The sequence below is a fragment of the Xiphophorus couchianus genome, chromosome 9 (genome assembly GCF_001444195.1).
Source record: "Xiphophorus couchianus chromosome 9, X_couchianus-1.0, whole genome shotgun sequence".
Taxonomy (NCBI): domain Eukaryota; kingdom Metazoa; phylum Chordata; class Actinopteri; order Cyprinodontiformes; family Poeciliidae; genus Xiphophorus; species Xiphophorus couchianus.
In genome coordinates, this window is record NC_040236.1 from 4,857,960 (window position 1) to 4,877,079 (window position 19,120).

Consider the following 19,120-nt stretch of genomic DNA (forward strand, 5'->3'; position numbering starts at 1 on the left):
AACTCAATTTAGAGGTCAGGCACTGACGTGGGGCAAGATGGCCTTGTCTGCAGTCTTTGCTCTGATTATAATGGGCCATTCTTTGAATATAGTTTTGGTGGAACTGTGTTCCGTAGCAGTAAGAGATCATTTCAATGGAGCTAAGAGGAAGAATCCAGCTTCTTAAAGGCAACCACAATCTCATTTGTAAAAGTTCAGTCAGAAAAGTACCATTATGGCAGCTACTAACCCAAAATAGTCCATTGAATTACCAGAGAGGCAGAGAACGCTGGCAACACAAACCCATGCCACTAAGCTCTGTACACCCTGTACCTGAGTTAATCTAAAAGCCAGTTGTCACTGGAAGTCCAATTAAAAAAAAAAATCTTTCCGCAGCCTGAATTTATTTTGAAATTAGTTTATTTTTGTAATTTTTATTAGATTAGTGTTTCATAAAATATCAGAATTTGCACATAACCTTGTCATTTTGTCTGTCTGATGACATAATTTATTGTGAAAATGTCAGATGTTTCTCAGTATTTAAGTAGCCTTTTTGCCAAATACTTTTGTGCTCTTACTTGAATAATTTCTTAGGTTTTATTTTTACTTGAGTTAAAATATGTTGAAGTAGTGCTGCTCTTACTTGAGTATATTTATGCACAACCGGAAACTATAAATTGTTTTTAATTGCTTGTTTTTATTCGGTGTCCGTATCCTACAAATAAAATGAATTACTAGCATTATTATAAACTGTGATTACCTAACAGATTCATAATGAAGCTACTTGGTGGGACTGATTGGCTGATGAACTTTTCTTTAGTCACGAAAACACAGGCATTCACCAATCAGATTCTGAACCGGCTTCCACTACCGCACCCCGGAACAAACTTTGTCCAATCAGCTTTGCCGGTGGGCGGAACTAAGTAGCTTCCACTTGCTGACAGAAACATTAGGGAGTCAATGTCAAGCTACCCGGTGAGGCTGTCGGTATGTTTGACACCGTCGCAGGAGTTATGAATTGATCACATATTTTCAGAAAGGCAACTTTGACTTCAGATTTACACCTTGGAGGACAATTCGTGACGTTTTGACTTTTTAAACCGCTTTAGTAATGAGACCGTAAACCCTAAAATAGCATCACTATGAGATGCTAAGAAGAGGAAGCTAGCGTTACCCAATCAGGAATTTAGTGTTTTGCTTCCGCGTTTCCAATTTACCAAGGTAATTATTTTATTATCTACTTACCATTTTGCAGTTTAACCTGGTAAATGATTTAATTGCAGAATAAATAGCGTTTATAGTTCAGGTTTATTTTACATTTGGATTGGTTTATTGAGAATGACAATATCTCTATGTTGTCATGGGGATTGCTTGATCCATTATTATTACTATTATTAATAGTAGGGTGAAAGTGAGCGTCCTCAGGTGAGAAAGTTAAGCTGTTTGGATCAAGAGGATTTCAGGATCAAGCAGGGGATTGTCAGTGCCGAGCAGATCTCAGCGGGCATGAAACGCAACCTTTACTCTCCCAGCACACACAGTCAAAAAGTACATACCAAATCGTGCAACAGAGAAAACAATGCAGAAAATTATTTTAAAAAGCAAAAACAATAAATTTAGCAAAATTCATAATGCAACTGGATAGAATTGGCCATTATTTTCCCACAGTGGGGGAATTCTGATGTAACAAGTTAAAGTGGGGACATGCATATTCACACAAAAGTAAAAAATATATAAAAACTTGAATAGGAGACTGTACAGTAAGGGCAAATTTACCAAATAAGAGATATTTGGTATAAAATGCGCAGCTGATTAGAGTAACTTAAAGAAAGAAAATGTACAAGATGCGCATTTATATGTATATATAAGCTCTGGAAAGAAATTAGAGACCTCTGCAAAAATATACTCTTTATAGGTATATTTTTGAGTAAAATGAACATTGTTCTTTTATTCTATGAACTACATGTCTCTGAAATTTCAGGCAAACATTTAGTATTTATTTGCAGAAAATGAGAAATGGTCAAAATAATAAAAAAGACACAGTGCTTTCAGAGCTCAAACAATGCAAAGAAAACAAGTTCATATTCATTTAGAAACAACAACACTATTGTTTTAACTCAGGAAGAGTTCAGGAATCAGTATTTGGTGAAATAAGCAGGAGGTTTTCAATGGGGTTCAGTGCAGGGGACTCTTCAGTTTTTCCAGCACTGTGTATGAACAGATTATTTACAAGAAAAACTGTACAAATAATGGCTGGAATGTTGTTTGAAATGCGAAATCTGCAAATATCAACAGGAATGTGAACACTTGCTGAGTTTGTTGGTTTGTTGTTTGTAGAGGGTAAATGCCGGGCGGAAGGATCTGTGATAGCAGTCCTTTGTGCACCAAGGATGCAGGAAGGAACTTAGTCACTTGGACCTCTGGGTCAAATCTTGTTGAGTTTGACCCATTTTGTAATCAGTCATGGTTTTTTTGTTTGTTTTTTTGCAGGAGAACGTTATGGCACGGTAACAGCTGGAAGCAATGGGGTTTTTCAGGCAGCTCTACCTCCTCCTCTGGAAAAATGTCACATACCGCAGGAGGAATAAGGTTATTACATTTTTATACTTTAATATTAAAGCGTGTTGATTTTGCAGGTAAGTTTTTAAATCGGGATACATTTTAAAGTAATTATTTAAAACCATCACTCTAAAGCAGGGGTGTCAAACTCATCTTCGTTTTGGGCCAAATCAGAATCATGAATCTTCTTAAAGGGCCGGTTGTGCTGAATGTATTGATGAAACCTGTTCACAAACTGTTAAAATATCAATGAATTCTGAAAATTAAATATTACTGTTGAACATCTTTTCAGTCCCTCCAGGGTTTTGTGATTCCTTTTGTGATTTTTTGCAATAAAAATCTTTAAAAAGTTTTTGTGGTACTAATTTGGAAATATTTGCGATATTTGTACTTAATTTTGACGGTAAATGTAACTTTTTATTACTAGCTCTATAGATCAAGAACTATAATCTGACATTAATTAAGGTTAAGGCAGCTGTTTAGTACAAGTAAGAAAGATTTTGAGACGTTTTGAGAAAAATCTGTGATAAACTTCCAGTTATTAGAGCAAAATAGTGCAAGAATTTGTTGAGAAACTGGGGGTACTGATTGATATAATTTGGCAGTAAACAGATAAAAATGGCATTGATTTGATTGATAACATAATATTTAAGCTCACTTAGTGTTTAATCAAGAATCTAGATGGCCACATAAAAAGCTATGGCGGGCCGGATTTGGCCCCTGGGCCTTGAGTTTGACACGTGCTTTAAAGCGTATACAAAAATATATTAATTTGGGGTATGTCCTCCAGCATTAATTTTAGTCAGTTTTGATTTCACTTTATTAACAATAAATAACAAAATGTGCATACATTTACTGGTCATATGTTTAGTTACAGCTGAACCTACAGAATTGAGTTAATTTTTTAAGAAAGTTTGTTTTTTTAACTCCATTCTAAAAAAAATCGAAAATAAAAAAATCACTTATTTACTGATCGCAGTAGTTTAAGTTCAGAACGCACTGATACTGATACTGATTGGTTCCTTCTAGTTGCTAGTTCTTGTAAATATCTGATAATTTATCAATTTTATATGTTTGTTGAATTGATAATCGTTCCCAAATTCCCCGCAGATCCAGCTGTTGATCGAGCTCCTCTGGCCTCTCTTCCTCTTTGTCATCCTCATCTCTGTTCGTCATTCACACCCTCCTTACAAACAAGGCCAATGTAAGTGATTCGTTGTTGTACAGGTGTTTACTCTCTCACTCTCAAAGGTTTGAAAAATGGCCTTCTGCCAACAAGCTAATCAAGATTAACTCACTCAGAGTGGTGCTTGTGCCATGCACCCGTCTGCTTTCCAATCCTGCAGAGTTAATGACCTTCTGTGACAAGTTTTCTCAGAAGAATTAGGTTGCTCACATGAGGAGTTTCACATGAGAACAATGAACAAGACATCTCTTTATAAATTCATTTAGGCAAATGTCAAATTATGACTCTTGCAACTGTTCAGTTTGTTAGAGGATTTAATTTTGCCTTAGTGGAAGAGGACAGTCAGTGTTGAAGAAAAGCACTAAGAAGTTCTTTTTACAGTTTTCTGTAAGCTCTGCAGGGGCATGCAACAAACTTCTGGTCAGGTGAGACTAATACTGAACTTTTTGGTATATGCACAATTAGTAGGATAAATAATAAAGGGAAACTCTGGAAGAAAACCTGTTCGAAGTTGCAAAAGACCAGAGAAAAATCCAGCCAGAGTTACAGTAGTTCAGGTCAAAGCATATCCATGTGTTAGCACGTCCCAGTTTTCCCAGTCCAGTTTTTTTTATCCAGTATTGAAAAAATAGCCAACATTTTAGTTCCTAAATATGCGAAACTAGTGAAGACAAATCCCCAAAGACTTCCTTAAAGCAAATTTTTAGATTTTCTTTTGCATCTTTTTCCTTTCTCTACATGCTACAATTTGTTTTCTGTGTCATATAAAATCAATGTAAAAATAATTGTTTGTGGTTGTAACATTGCAAAATGTTTTTATTTTTGTTATTGTCTTTTCATAACTTCATAAATATGAGATAACATTTTTGTTTTTCACGTGACGCAATCTTGATATGAGTTAATATTTTTACTCCGTTTTGTATTTCACCACAGTCTTTCAATATATTTTGCTAATCTGTGCGTCCTAAGCGTTTGTTTCTTTTTAAATTTCTTGCAGGCCACTTCCCAAACAAAGCATTGCCGTCGGTAGGCACCGTTCCCTGGATTCAAAGCATCGTCTGCAACATCAACAACCCCTGCTTCCACCGCCCGACGCCGGGGGAAACGCCGGGCCAAGTGGGAAACTTCGACAACTCCATGTAGGTAGAGCAGAGAATTTCAGAGTTATTATTTGGCATAGAAGAGTTTTGTTTTTTAATCTCTTAAAATGTTTTCGAGTTAAATATAGCTTATTGTTATCTAGTTTTGTTTTTGTGATTTGAAAGTTTTGAAACAGACAGCAAGTTGTTCTAGATCGTAACATAAACAGAGACGACAAAGAAGTTCTAATCTTTGATAAGAGATTATAAAACACAAAACATGGTTTGAAGTAGGAAATCATGGCACTTTGTGTCCATTGCTGCTTTATTTTAGCTTCTTAAATGACTCAGAAGCAATGATGCAGTTAACTGGAGTATTGTCTTGTTCTTAGTCCTGTGAATTAAAATGTCACAGGACTTAAATGTCACTTATTTTGCAGAAATAGACAGGTGGAGTATTTACTTTTGTTGTATAAAAATGAGGATATTACGTAACAGAACATTGGTTACTTTTTTTTACCATTTCTTCCATCCCTTCCTCTAAGTATTTAAAGAGAAACTTCTTGTGAAAATTGTTGTGAGTCAGTGAAGAAAATATCTTTATTTCTTTTAACTGCACCTGGTTGCATCTGAGAAATATTGATGCTTGCAGCTTAAAATAAAGCAAGTGTCTGTCAAAGTTAAGTTTTCTTTCCTTGTTGTTCTCCTGCAGACTGTCTCGTCTTTTTGTGGATGCTCAGACGGTTTTGTCCTACAGTGGAAATCGGAGCTTCTCTAATTTTCAGGACCTGATGGAAAGTGTCCGGCTCCTGGGAGAAAGATTTGGATCGCTGCCAAGTACGTGTGACATTTTATATACTTGAAAGCAAGACACAAAACTAGTCACCTTTTCCAACCCCCCCCCAAAAACAGTTGTCTGGCATTGTTTGCTTAAATATATTTGATTCATTGAAACAGTGAAGTAGCCCTTTAATTTAGCTACAAGCTACACACCAATTTTAGCTTCTTTAGCTTCCTTATATTTCACCCTGTTTTCTGATTAAAAACTCCAGATTGTAAGGGTTGCACAGATACTCCTATCTCATCCAAGAATCAGCAGCTTCACTTTGTGATTGGTGTAAACTGGTGATGAATGAAAAGCAGATTGTTTTACGTCTGCTTTCATGAAAGAACCTCAGTGTATAATGTTTGGCTTCTCCCGGTTGTGGTCAGATTAAGTTACCTTAGTTTTCCTGTGAAACAAAATGAGCTGAATGAAAGCAGGTTTTGCTCTTTTGTTCGACAGTAATTCAATTCCTTAAACTTGTCTGAATGGGGTTTTTTTTCTAGAGGAGCTGAAATTATTTATTTGAACCACAAACATGACTTTTAAAAACCCTTAAAGTAACTACAGATTTATTGCTGTAATTCATGTAATGGTATCTTGGATAAATAGCTCAACTGAAAGGAAAATAGTGTAATTTATTCAGTCTAGAGCTGATGCTCCTCATGAATTTTGAATGACTAGTTGGGGTGAAGCTTTCACTGCTTCTGTGTGAGGAACAATAGCCGCTATTTCTCCCAAACTGACATAGTTTCTTTCTTTTCAGTCTGTATTGAACCCGATTATTCCCACTAAATGAAAACCCGCTTTGAGATTCCTATTTGGTACACGCTGCATTCCCTAAAGCCGAATTATTTACACCTTGATTGTCTGCCAGTGAGTGTAAAACATAACAAGAATGTTAGTTTGTGTGTTAACCTTCCTGCAGAAAGCTTGAGTTTATCCTGATCTTGTTACTAATCCCAATGTGTTTTTTATTTCTGGTGAATTTCGGTTCTGATGATTTGTGTTGCCTGTAGGTCTCCCTGTTAAAGAATACCTGAGGCCCAATGAGACGTTCTCCAGTTTTCTTCTGACCAACGGAAACCTGTCGTCTTCAGCTGTGGACCAGCTGATGGACGCTCGCCTTAATTTTCAGGTTTAACTCTTATTTACCAAAATCTACACGTACACATTGAGGGAAACTCTATAAACCTTGTCATTTGGATTTGTTTTGAGAAAATGCAAATGTTTTTGCTCTATTGTTAACTGCTGAAATTATTCTTGCATGCCTGACTTGGTTGAATAAAACATATTATGAATTAAAAGAGTAAAGATTCATAAAAAGAGATTTCTAGACCAAGATTTTCACATGCCAGGTGTCAATTAACCCTTTATGACATAAGTTTCAAATCTCCGCCTGGATATTTTTGCTTTTTTTAATTGTGCGCAGTTCTTTAAATGTCCTTTGAGTAAATATATTTGCCCATTTATCCATAACAACTGGAACCTTCAATATCTAGCAAGTTAATTCTATTAAAAGAATGAACTTTTAATAGAATTATTAAAAGTTAATTCAGATTAATGTCACTCCACGCTGCAGCGGGAATGAAATTACTGTAATAACTCAGTATCAGCTGATAAGAGGAACGTCTCCCCTTTCAGAAACCGTTGGAATTTTTCAGATAGCGCAAAGTGTGGCGGAGTTCAGCAAGTTTTGCTGAATCGGCGCCGATCCGTTCGGTCTGTAAGGGTTAAAATGAATGATAGAAACTAGATTCACTCAGGACTGAAAATTTGAGTCACCAAAAACGTTCTGTTGGGATTCCAGTTGTGTAGGTAATGGTTTTAAGTAGTTATTTAAATTTCAAGTGTTTTTGAATAGTGGCATTATACAATAAAAACATGTTTTATCACAGTTGTTTTTAAATTTGCCTGTTCCTAAAACACACTAAGGTCATGGTTCTCGAACTGTGATACTGGAACCATTGGTGCTGCCTCTGATAATAGATAAGAATACGTTTGGTACAATTATTTAATAGTGAAATAAAATCTAATAATCCCATTGATTATTATTGTGATTTGCTAATAACAGGAACGTTATCACAGGAATCAGTGTAGGTGTTTATTTAGATCAAGAAATGATGATTGAAATAATAAAGGAAATTTTTTTTTAATAATTTGTTTATCATTTGTAAGAAAAGATGGTATGAAAAAATGTTGTATGTTTAAGCCATATCTGCATTAGTAACCCACATTTTAGAGCATATTGAGTCAGGTGCAGACATTTTCTCCACATCCTCATAGCTCAACATTTTAAAATCAACTCAGCCAACTAAAGGTTTCTCCTTTCCAGGCTTTGCTGACTGGAGTCCAGATGCCACTGAAGGTCTTGGTGTGCAATGCAACCCTGCTGGGAGAGCTGCTGTCTGTGGACGGAGGAGCAGCCAACATGGCGGCTCTTCAGAACGAGCTTTGTGAGCTTCCTGCTGGTGTCCTGCGTGACGCTGAGCGCCTTTTCCTCTCTCAGCTTGATGTGACCAAGTTCCTTACAGTAAGTGAGATATAAAGTGGTTGCAGAGCTGTGGAAGACAAAATGCAGTTTTTAAATTAGGATTTTTTTATTTATTGAGGAAAAATTGGTCCAGACCAACATGGCCCTGTGTAAAAAACTAACTCCCCTCTAAAGCTAGTGACTGGTCATGCTGCTTATGGCTCTAATACCTCCAACAAGTGTTAGCAATTACCTTCATTTAGTGTTTTATTACTGTGGAGGAATGTTGGCGCTCTGTGAAATCATTTAATTGACCTCATTCCCAGGATCAACCCCATGTGTAAAGTCGCGCCGCAGCATCTCAATCGGATTAAAGTTCAGACTTCCACTCAAATCCTAAATGTGTTTTTCTAGGTTTGCAGGTGGGCTTTAGATTTTTATCCTGCTTTAGAGTTTAATCTTAAAGCTGCAGTATGTAACTTTTATAAAAAAAAAAACTACTGCCATTTGAAGAAATGCACGACTCCCAGTCAAAAACAGTCACTCAGAGCTACAAGGAGCATTTTAGTGCTAATCAATCTCATGTATGCGCTGCTCATTGTGCTAATGGCGGAGAAACAACTTACCATTACAGGAAAACTGTTTATCCGCCATCATTGGTCTCCATGCTAACTAGCCAGAGCATTCCTGGTAGGCTCTGTTGTTGTAAACTAGCTTTAGTGTAGCAGAGAGCAAGGGAAAAGATGTGATAAATGAGTACACGAGCTTGATTGACAGCACTAAGACCCTCCTCCTGGCTCTGATTGGTTGTTTCTAATTAGCACAGGTTTTTAAAAATTTTTTAATGAAAGTTACATACTGCAGCTTTAAAGAGTCAAATTTATATTTAAAATTTTGACTTTTTGAGGTGATCTTTCTCTCCTTGGATTTGTTTGATGATCTGAGTGAAATAGTGTAATAAAAACAACTATGTGTTGAGTGATCTGAAAGAAGAGACATAAAAGTGGAAATATAAAATATATATTTTTGTCTGTTAGCTCATCTTCCAAAACTTAATTAAAACTTTTTAAATGTTTGACAGAGAGACCGTCTAATTGGCAGCGCCAATGAGCTCAGGATTGTCAGCCAGGCCATCAGCTCGGTTTCCCAGGAGCTCGCTGTCCTCATAGATGATGTGAGAACCTTTTTCTTTTGGTGTATCAATAATTTGTTCATATTTATCACTGCTTTCTTAAATTGATGTTTCCTTGCTCTCTACGTCTTCTTTTCCCCTTCTGCCTTTCATTATTCCTTCCCTCAGTTGTCCTCCCTTTCCAGTTTTGCAGAAATGAACGCAGCTCTTAGTCTTCTGTCTCCTGAAAACCGCACAGCTCTGCCCAGAGAAAGCTTTGGAGCTTTTTCAAGGATCATGTGCGGCCATCCCAAAAGTGGCGGTGAACGCATCCCGTCGCTCAACTGGTATGAAGACAACAATATCAAGTCGTTGTTGGGCAGAAACGGCACGGAGGACGTGGTCCTGGACACCGACAACAACACAAGTAAGAGGCTTTTCTGATCAGGGTTTTCAGTGGATTTATTTTTAAATGGAGACCTTCCAAGCTATTTATTTTGTTGCTGATGATTTTGGTTCGTGAGGTGAAAATCACAAATGTATACACCTTCTTACCCTCCGGGTTTCTTTTTGTTTGAAACTTTTTGCCACCTAACAGGCTTTTTTAAAATTTTAAACCACAAAATGGTTTTAGGTGTTCCAGCAATTGTTAGTGATGTTATTTATTTGTTTAAATCAACTTAAGAAGCATATAAAAACCATTACATTTTGTAGTATTATTTTATACAGGTTTAGATGTCAAATGTTTGTTAGTTTTGATAATTATTTACCACAGCTAATGACAAAAATCCAAATTTAATTTCCCACAAAGCAAAACATTATGGGTGAATTAAAAAAAAAAGTGATGGTACAGTGAAAAAAAATTACTAAATAAATGCAAGATATGGAAACAAATAGGAAAAAAATAATAAAATGACACGTGACAGTGAATTTAAAAAAATTATGTAAATACAGAATAATTAGAAAAATAAAAAATAAATTCATATGTAAAATTAAATAATATCGATAATGTTAAATTAATACAGCTGAAAATCAAATATAAAGTTCTGTTAAAATATATAATCAAATAAGTTGTGAAAGTTCCTACATTTTATCTTTTGGATGCAATATTTGGCACATTAATTACTTTATCAAGCCGTTTATGATTTCTGTATTTATTGCTAATTTTGGCAGGCTCAGTCCTCCATACCTCAGTGATTAAACAAGATATTGGTAGCTTAAGCAGTGTGGGTAGGTTTCCGGTCCCGCTGTAAAATGAAATAATGGAATCTGAGCTAGTTTTGGACTTGACAAAACACAGGAAAGCCACACTAGCAGATGACGAGATGAAATCATCACTGGCTGTGGAAATGGAGCCTCTTCACTCTTCCTCCAGACTCTGGCTTCTTGACTTCTGGATGAAATGCAAAAGTTACTTTTCATCTGAAAAGAGGACTTTGCACCATTGGGAAAAGTCTAACCTTTTTTTGGTCTCCCTGGTTCAGAAATGACTTAATGTGACCGCTGTATCTCATGTACTGGATGTTTCTTTGTGTGTTGGGTCTTGAAATATGGAGTCCAGCTGCAGTTCATGTGTATGAATATCACTCAAAGATTTGATTATCACTTTTGTGTGCATACTTTGTATGTATCACATTTTTTCCTTCCACTCAACCTTCTATTAATATGCTCCCGAACTCTGTGAACAGCCAATTTCTTTAACAATGACCTACAGTTCCTTACATTTCTAGTAACTGACTGCTGAACTGTCAGGTCAGAAGTTTCCCCATGTTTATGTAGGTCATAACTTTTCTAAAAATCTTTTTTTATTTGTAATTTTTATTTATTTTGAAATGGGAGATTTCAGTTTTCATTAGATGTAAGCAATAAAAGTCACAATGACCTAAATTTTAAATGGGTGTTGAATATATAGAAAAGTTTCACTTTTCAGTAATATTATTGAAATGTATTCATTTTTTGATTACAAACCAAATCTATTTTAGTTTTAATTGAAATTTGTTAGACTTCTTGCACTCATTATGTGACGTTTTTTAAATTTATTTTCCAGCTAATAATCTTGTTCTGGTAGTGCCATTTTGCTTGGTAAAAGTTTCTACTGTTTTCTTTACTTCTTTAGCTCCTTTTTGCAAAAGTTTGATTCAAACACTGGAATCAAATCCTCTTTCTCGCATCGTATGGCGAGGAATTAAACCTCTGTTCATCGGAAAATTGCTGTACACACCGGACACTCCTGTAGTTCGACAAGTCATGAAAGAGGTACCAAACCCTTGCTTATCTGTTGCACAAGTAGTTATTGTTGTTAAGGAAAATAATGCTTTCATTCATCTTTAATCTAACTTTCTGTAGGTGAACAAAACATTTGAAGACCTCCAGATTCTTCAGGATCTGAATGATGCCTGGATGGAGGTGGGACCAGAAATCAAGAACTACATGGAGACCAGTGTGGAGATTCAGCTGCTGAAGGTCGGATTTGTCCTCTGTTGATCTGCAACATGAGGGTTTAGAGTGTAACAACACATTTTATGCTGGAAAGTCTTTTTTTAAAACCATCTTCTTTTGTGTTTGCAACAGGAATTGCTGAGGCGTCCAGAAATTGCGGTCTTGGTGAACATGCGTTTGGAAAACACAACATGGACGGCGTCACGGATCGTTCGTTTCCTGTCCACGCCGTCACCGGACACGCCGAGGAAACCTGGAGCACCGCCGACCTGGCTGGACGTCTACAACAACATTGGAAACACCGTCGGCACACTTTCACAAGTCTCCAAGGTTTTCCACATTTACCGTTGTTGATCTAGACAGTACAAAAGTTTTGAATCACATGTGATATCATCTCAAAAAACAGACATTTTGTGGACTTTCTGAAGTACTTGGGTTTCACTCATTTTCATACTCTGCAGTAGCATGTACTTAGAATATGAAAGTTAACAAATGGAGAACAAAAGAAAGTAAACGCCATTTGAAGATCAGGGATCTAAAGAGGCAGTGTTATGTTAAATTTACAGTTTTGAACTGTAAGTCATGTTATAATGATATTCTCTCATCAAAAACTTACCTGGAGTGTAAACTTGATTCTTTCCAAATGCATGTTTGAGAAATCCTTTAATCTCCATAGCAACCAATCAGCCGTGCAAAATGACTGGGTGGACCTAGCCCCACCTTCAAGGCGAGGCTGCAGTTTCCAAGCTTCTGTACTCCTGCTGCACAGAGCATCCCATCCCTCCAACTCCTCCATTCAGCTCCTCCAGACTAGTCAGCAGCAATTAGCAAACACCTGGTGGAACTGCACATATGTGCTTCTTCTCAGTGCAACGCTGGTAAAAACGTTGCTAAAGAGTTAATGGAGGAGCCATGTGATGGCTTCCTGAAGGCAGAGCTTCAGAAAGAGCAAGAGTTTTTAAAGAGACAGAGGCCCAGTTTCAAGACTTACAGATTTATTTTAAGTCATGTTTGATAATTATAGCATTTTTATAACAACTGAAGGTAACACAGTTACTTGATTGTGTTATAAAATGACGCAATGTGTCTGGAAAAAGTAGCTTTCGGGTTGAGGTCCAGCTAAGAAAATATCTGGAAAAGCTGACAAGAACAGGTGAATTTTACCTTAAATGACTCAGTTATAAATTTACTGTTTTATTTTTGTTCTAGGTATATTTCCATTTGAACAGGGCTCTATAGTCTTTTTTTATATCTACTTAAATAATCTAATGAACCCATACACAGATTTCGAACGAGATGAATATTGCTGCTTTTTAAAAACATTAAGAATATGTTTGTTTGTTTTTGTAAGACTTTGCAAAAGAAACTTACAAAACAGTAAAAAAGAAAATTATAATATTTAAACAATGCAATAATTGTTTAAATATTATAAATTGATCAAATGTATATTTTATAAAAGTAATATTTATAAAATATTGATAACATTTTATATGAACTATTTTTTTCTTTAAAAATATATTATAATATACTATATTCAATATTTTATATATATATATTAGTATATTATATATATATGTATATATATATATAATATAATAAAAAAGCAGTTATAAAATGGTTGTAATATAAAATGTTGTCAATATTTTATAAATGTTACATTTATGAAATATAAATTTGATCAATTTATAATATTTAAACAATTATTGCATTGTTTAAATATTATAATAATAATAATAATAATAATAATAATAATAATAATTGTTTTTTTGTAAGTTTCTTTTAATAATAATATCTTTGCTGTTTCCTGTGCGTTTTCTTCTCAGTGTTTCAGTTTGGACAAGCTGGAGGGGCTGGACTCGGAGGGTCAGCTGATTGGCAGAGCTCTGGAGCTGCTGGAGGACAGGCAGTTTTGGGCAGGTGTGGTTTTTCTGCTGCCCAACGCGTCCTCATCGCAGCTCCCGCCCCACGTCACCTACAAGATTCGAATGGATATCGATGATGTGACCAAGACCAATAAGATTAAAGACAGGTGCTGAGGATTCTTCTTACATTTAAGCCTTTTATGCTTCTGTGTTGGGATGTTATTTTTTTTTCTGTTGTAATAATAAGGAATTACAATTATATGTTAAAATACAATACTTGTAAAGAAAACACAGAGCCATGGAAACCCTGTAGAACATTTTGTAGTCGGTTAAAAACAATAAATTCTTCAGGTTTTTATTTGCTTCAAGCATCAGAGCAGTTTTTACTCAGCATTATGGTTTGTTTGAAGAAAAAGAAAAATCTGATTTGTTTTTTAAAAGTTTTTTTTTTTTTCTTTTTTTTTGCCCAGGTTTTGGGATCCGGGTCCAGCTGCCGACCCGTTCGACGACATGCGCTACATTTGGGGAGGTTTTGTCTACATACAAGACCTGGTGGAGAGAGCTGTGAATTATGTCCTAACTGGAGTTAAACAGACCACTGGCATCTACATCCAACAGATGCCATATCCCTGTTATGTGGACGATGTGTGAGTAAAGCTGTTAAGTGCTGACGCATTTACCAGGGTCCCAAAAATGTAATAAAAATATAGAAGTCATTAAAAATGCCTCCTTATGTGATCTTAGACATTAAGTATTAACTTGCATGTAGTTTTGTAGCAGGAATAACTGCATTTAAAAATTCTTATTCAGCTTCCTTCGAGTGCTGAACCGCTCCCTACCTCTCTTCATGACTCTGGCTTGGATCTACTCAGTGGCCATGATCATTAAAGGTGTGGTGTATGAGAAGGAGGCCCGGCTGAAGGAAACCATGAGGATTATGGGTCTCAGCACAGGAACGCTGTGGCTCAGCTGGTTCATCAGCAGCGTCGTCCCGTTCTTGATTTCTGCTGTGCTGCTCATTGGTCTCCTTAAGGTTTGGCAACATTTTTGTTCCCATTAGGATGTTGCTGTACGATGACTGCTAAAACTCTTCTCTCTCCTTTTGTAGTGGGGGGATATTTTGCCTTACAGCGACCCCACTGTCGTCTTTTTTTTCCTCATGGCGTTTGCCACCGCCACCATCATGCAGTGTTTCCTCATCAGCACCTTTTTCTCCAAAGCCAACCTGGCTGCTGCCTGTGGAGGGCTCATCTACTTCAGCCTCTACCTGCCCTATGTGCTGTGTGTGGCCTGGAGAGATCACCTCACGTCCACACACAGGGTCTTAGCTGTGAGTTTGCTTCTAAAGTTCAATATTTACTTTTTTTGTTTCATTTGATTACTTAAATTTGCTTGATTTTGAACAAATTCTGCCCTTATTGAACTTAAACTATGATTCTTATTGAACTAAGTCACAAACTTAATGTGTTTTACTGAGATTTTATGAGATCAACATTCACAAAGTATTTTATGATTGTGAAATTGAAGAAAAAGGAGTGGACGGAAATCTCCTGCATAGGGTTAAAACGATTAAGCGTGATTATTTAAGTGAACGTCAACTGCAGTATACAGATTCAATAAAAGATAATTTGCTGAAAGAACAACACATTCACACACTCAGAGCAGTAATTAGGCCAAAACTGTGGAGAGAAATATACAATTTTGCATTTAAGATAAAAAAAACAACTTATTTTCTTGTAAATATGCTCTACCGAGAAATCCTCAAGTGACAGTTTTAACTTTGCCTGGTTCAAATTCTGCAAAAAAAAAAAAAACAACAGCAAAAAACATAACAGCTCCTTTTGCTCTCTGATTAGTAATCAGTTAATCCGAAAAATAATCAACTGATCAGTCCTACACTGTATTGATACGATGAGCAGAAAGGACTGAGCTTTCCACATGTTGATAAAAGTATTTTTTAGGTGCAGAAGCATGCTTTGCTACAAAGGTGAAGTGTTCACCAAAGGAATGCTATGTTGGTGCATTTTTGGCAATAAAATAAAATGTTTATTTTCTTCAAAAATGATTTCTTTTGTTTTTATGCATCTTCTTATATTATGCATTTCTAATATTGCATAGAAAGGCTTAAGTGATTAATTGTAAAATCTACAGAATGTACCAAATGTTTTATTCGGTTATTCATAATAAGCCATTAGTTGCAGTCCTTCCTGTGTTAAAATCAGCTTATTCTAACCCATGAATATCACGTTAAATTCTAATAGAATATTCTGATGTTTGTGTATTTAACGTAACAAAACGTTAAGGTCAAATGCCTATGAATACTTTATTAACAGCACGTGTTTTCTGGTTTCTGTCAGAGCTTCCTGTCTCCTGTGGCCTTTGGTTTTGGCTGTGAGTATTTCTCTCAGTATGAGGAGCAAGGCGTGGGGATCCAGTGGTTCAACCTGCGGGCCAGCCCTGTGGAAGGAGACACGTACAGCTTCACCACCTCCATATCTATGCTTTACGTGGACGCCTTCATCTACGCTATTGCAGCCTGGTACATTGAAGCAGTGTTTCCTGGTAGGACACATTTATGTATTTTTAGTAGATGTTTTGCGTATTATTAATATTTTTGAGCTGTGATCAGGAGCCACACTTTTAACACCCCAGCATTAAGGAGATCAGTACTGTTTGTGTCATAGTTAAGAATATTGTTGCAATAATTTAAAAAAATATACCCAGTATTATCCTTTTGGTGTGAAGACACATGTGTGTGAATGTATTCTCAGGTCAGTATGGCATCCCCAGGCCTTGGTACTTCATCTTTCAGCTCAACTACTGGGGTGGGATTCCTTTAGAAGCAGGCATGCCGATCCCTCCAGCTCCCACCGACCAGGATGAAGGTACAAGAAGCGGCTGCACTTCTGAAAGGAAAGTGAAATTTAAAATGTCAAGAGAAACACAACTGTAGGCAAAAAAAATTGCTCTTCAGCTCTGTGATTTATAAAACTGCACTGGCGGTTTTCTAAGCTTAAGGCCATTAAGTAAATTGTGGTAACAAGCGGAGAGTGTTAGCCGGTTAAACATCAAGGACTGGGAAAACTAGATGGCTAAATTTTATTTGAGTTTTCATCTTAGTTTATTTTTTTTCTCCTGTGAACATGCAACTTTTTTCCACCTTTATTTGTTCTTAGTCTAGTTTTTAATGATCTTGAAAATCCTGAAAAGTCTGAAAATTGATATGGGAGGAAAAGAAACGTACAAAAACGATTTTCTACGGCATTATCAAAAATGTAAATTTCTGTAACTTAAGACAATTTAATTGATTTATGTTTACAACTCAAGTTTTTACCAAGCATTAATCAGTTTGGATATCAGGTTAGTGACTGTACCGATGATTAAATAAATAAACACTTGATTAAAAACTTAAAGGTTTGTTTTAACAGCTTTGTTTGCCTCTAAACCTCTTTAGATCAAGGTTTTAAAGTGACAAAGACCCTAAAAACAGCTCATTCTGAAAGGAACTGAAACTAAAATCTCATTATCTAAGAATGATTTTGTGCAAACAATGAACATAGATTTATTCAAGGAATCATAAAATTAAATTAGCTGGAACCCTGAGGATGTCTAAATCTATCTTTAGATCACATTGAAGCAGAACCCAACAATATGAATCTTGGCGTGAACATCAGAAATTTGGTAAAAATCTACAAGAAAGGAGGGAAGATTGCTGTCAACCATCTAAATCTGAAGTTTTTCGAGGGACAGATCACCTCCTTCCTCGGCCACAACGGAGCCGGCAAAACCACCACCATGTGAGGCTGAAACTTATTTCTTAACTTCTGTGAAATTTCCCCCAGAATTACCTGAAAGTAGTGGATGGATGATCAGAGCAAGCCTTTATTTTAGACTTGTTATGTCTAACAGCAGAGATTATGATTTAATTTAATGTGGAAACATTCTGGACATTTACTCTGTTTATCAGATCCGTCCTAACTGGGCTGTTCCCTCCCACCTCTGGGACCGTGTACGTGAAAGGCATGGACATCCGCTACGACCTGGACATCATCCGTAAGACGCTGGGAGTTTGTCCACAGCACAATGTCCTCTTTGACATGTAAGGATAAAAATTTGGATAAAGATTAAAATTTGTGGATTGGGGGATATTTAATGACATTAACAACAATAATGCCTCAGTGTTGATTTCTTGTTATTCTTTAAACTCCTCTGTGTGCGGACAAGCCTGGCGTCTGTGTGTATGAACATCAGCAGAGTTTGACGGCACTCATTGGTCGACTCCGCCGTCTACTTTCAAAACAATCATGGTGGATAAATCATCTGCTTCAGAAAGGCATTAGGCAGGTTTTCTATGCTTTTAAAGTCTAAAAACGTAAGGGAGTGCATAAAGTTAGGTGATAATTAATAGCAGACTTGGATATTGTGGAAGGTTTATTGGTGCAGCAAAAACACCATGTAAATTAGCCTGTCGCTAATTAATTAATCATAAATATTTTTTTAAGAGCTGTTTTAGTTACTGAGATTTGCTAATTTGTTTTATTTATGGTTTCAGTTGTGTGTGTGTGTGCTTTTTAAATTATCTCTCTTTAGAAGTTGTTTTTAATATTTTTTAAATGAATTTATTTTTTCTTCCAGTTTAGAGTGTTCTTTACAAAATTAAAGTTCACTGATCTTTGAGACGGTGAACTTGCGTTATTATGCCATTATCAATATATTACTTAAAAATTTGGGTCGCTCCTTCTTTATCACAATCATTTCTGAGAATTTATTGTTCAGCAAATTTGTTAAAAAACTAATTACATGTAACATCAGATGCTACATGTGAAACATCTGATGCTAAGATGTCAGTATAAATAGTTACTGAGTTAGTTTTTGTCCTAAATGCACTCAAATAAGTCTTTCTACCACATTTTTCTCAAACTAAATGTCAATTTAAATGTTTTTAAGTTGCTTCTAAAGAGATTAATGCAGAACTGGTGTATAATGTTCAGATCACATTTACTTATATAAATAGTGTCGATATCATCTAAACCAGGAATCTGCAACCTTTTCAGTCCAAAAAACTTTGTTTCTCAGGCTATATAAAACTCACTTAAAGCCACAAACGGTTCTTATAGTTTCCTGTTTTTTTAAATACCTAAAGTGTGGGTTTGTTTTTTGTTTCTTGTGACATGCAATAACTGTCAAATTCAGGTGTACAAAATACTTTGAAATGCTCATTTCATTCTGTATTTTAGCTTTTAAGCTTTTTTGTCAGATTTGTAAAATGTATTGAACTATTTCTAAAACTTGACCTTATTCATGGGTTGTAAAAAAAAAAGTTTGATAGGAAATCTTCAACTGAAACTTCCAAGTAGAAATGAATTTAATTTCAGTTTAGTTTTTTTTTCTCCCTCTGTCACTCAGACTCACAGTGGAGGAGCATGTGTGGTTTTATGGCTGTCTGAAGGGTTTGCCTGAAGAAAAGGTGATGGCTGAAATGAGCGCTTTGTTGGAGGACGTCGGCCTCCTGCACAAGCGTCATGATCAGACCAAAAACCTCTCTGGTAAGGTCACCAATTTCAACTCCAGAATCTAAAAATGAATCAAGTCTGCTCTTATAGAAGTTA

At 36.0% G+C, this 19,120-nt stretch overlaps 1 protein-coding gene across 4 annotated transcripts in view; it reads left to right on the plus strand.

Annotated features, from left to right (window-relative positions):
• Positions 1–927: 927 nt before the first annotated feature.
• Positions 928–19,120, plus strand: part of abca7 (ATP-binding cassette, sub-family A (ABC1), member 7) — a 43,134-nt gene continuing 24,941 nt past the window's right edge. For 3 of the 4 annotated variants that reach the window (XM_028028548.1, XM_028028551.1, XM_028028550.1), the window contains exons 1-21: positions 931–1,200; positions 2,470–2,568; positions 3,649–3,742; positions 4,722–4,863; positions 5,516–5,640; positions 6,646–6,764; positions 7,962–8,159; positions 9,181–9,273; positions 9,400–9,637; positions 11,327–11,466; positions 11,557–11,673; positions 11,782–11,979; positions 13,473–13,678; positions 13,982–14,158; positions 14,322–14,544; positions 14,620–14,841; positions 15,869–16,073; positions 16,283–16,396; positions 17,137–17,308; positions 17,479–17,610; positions 18,918–19,057. In XM_028028548.1, the coding sequence (XP_027884349.1) occupies positions 2,503–2,568; positions 3,649–3,742; positions 4,722–4,863; positions 5,516–5,640; positions 6,646–6,764; positions 7,962–8,159; positions 9,181–9,273; positions 9,400–9,637; positions 11,327–11,466; positions 11,557–11,673; positions 11,782–11,979; positions 13,473–13,678; positions 13,982–14,158; positions 14,322–14,544; positions 14,620–14,841; positions 15,869–16,073; positions 16,283–16,396; positions 17,137–17,308; positions 17,479–17,610; positions 18,918–19,057 (3,121 nt within the window). In that variant the 5' untranslated portion in view covers positions 931–1,200; positions 2,470–2,502. Of the gene's footprint in view, positions 1,201–2,469; positions 2,569–3,648; positions 3,743–4,721; positions 4,864–5,515; positions 5,641–6,645; positions 6,765–7,961; positions 8,160–9,180; positions 9,274–9,399; positions 9,638–11,326; positions 11,467–11,556; positions 11,674–11,781; positions 11,980–13,472; positions 13,679–13,981; positions 14,159–14,321; positions 14,545–14,619; positions 14,842–15,868; positions 16,074–16,282; positions 16,397–17,136; positions 17,309–17,478; positions 17,611–18,917; positions 19,058–19,120 lie in introns of all 4 variants that reach the window. The other variant, XM_028028549.1, reaches the window with a different exon arrangement.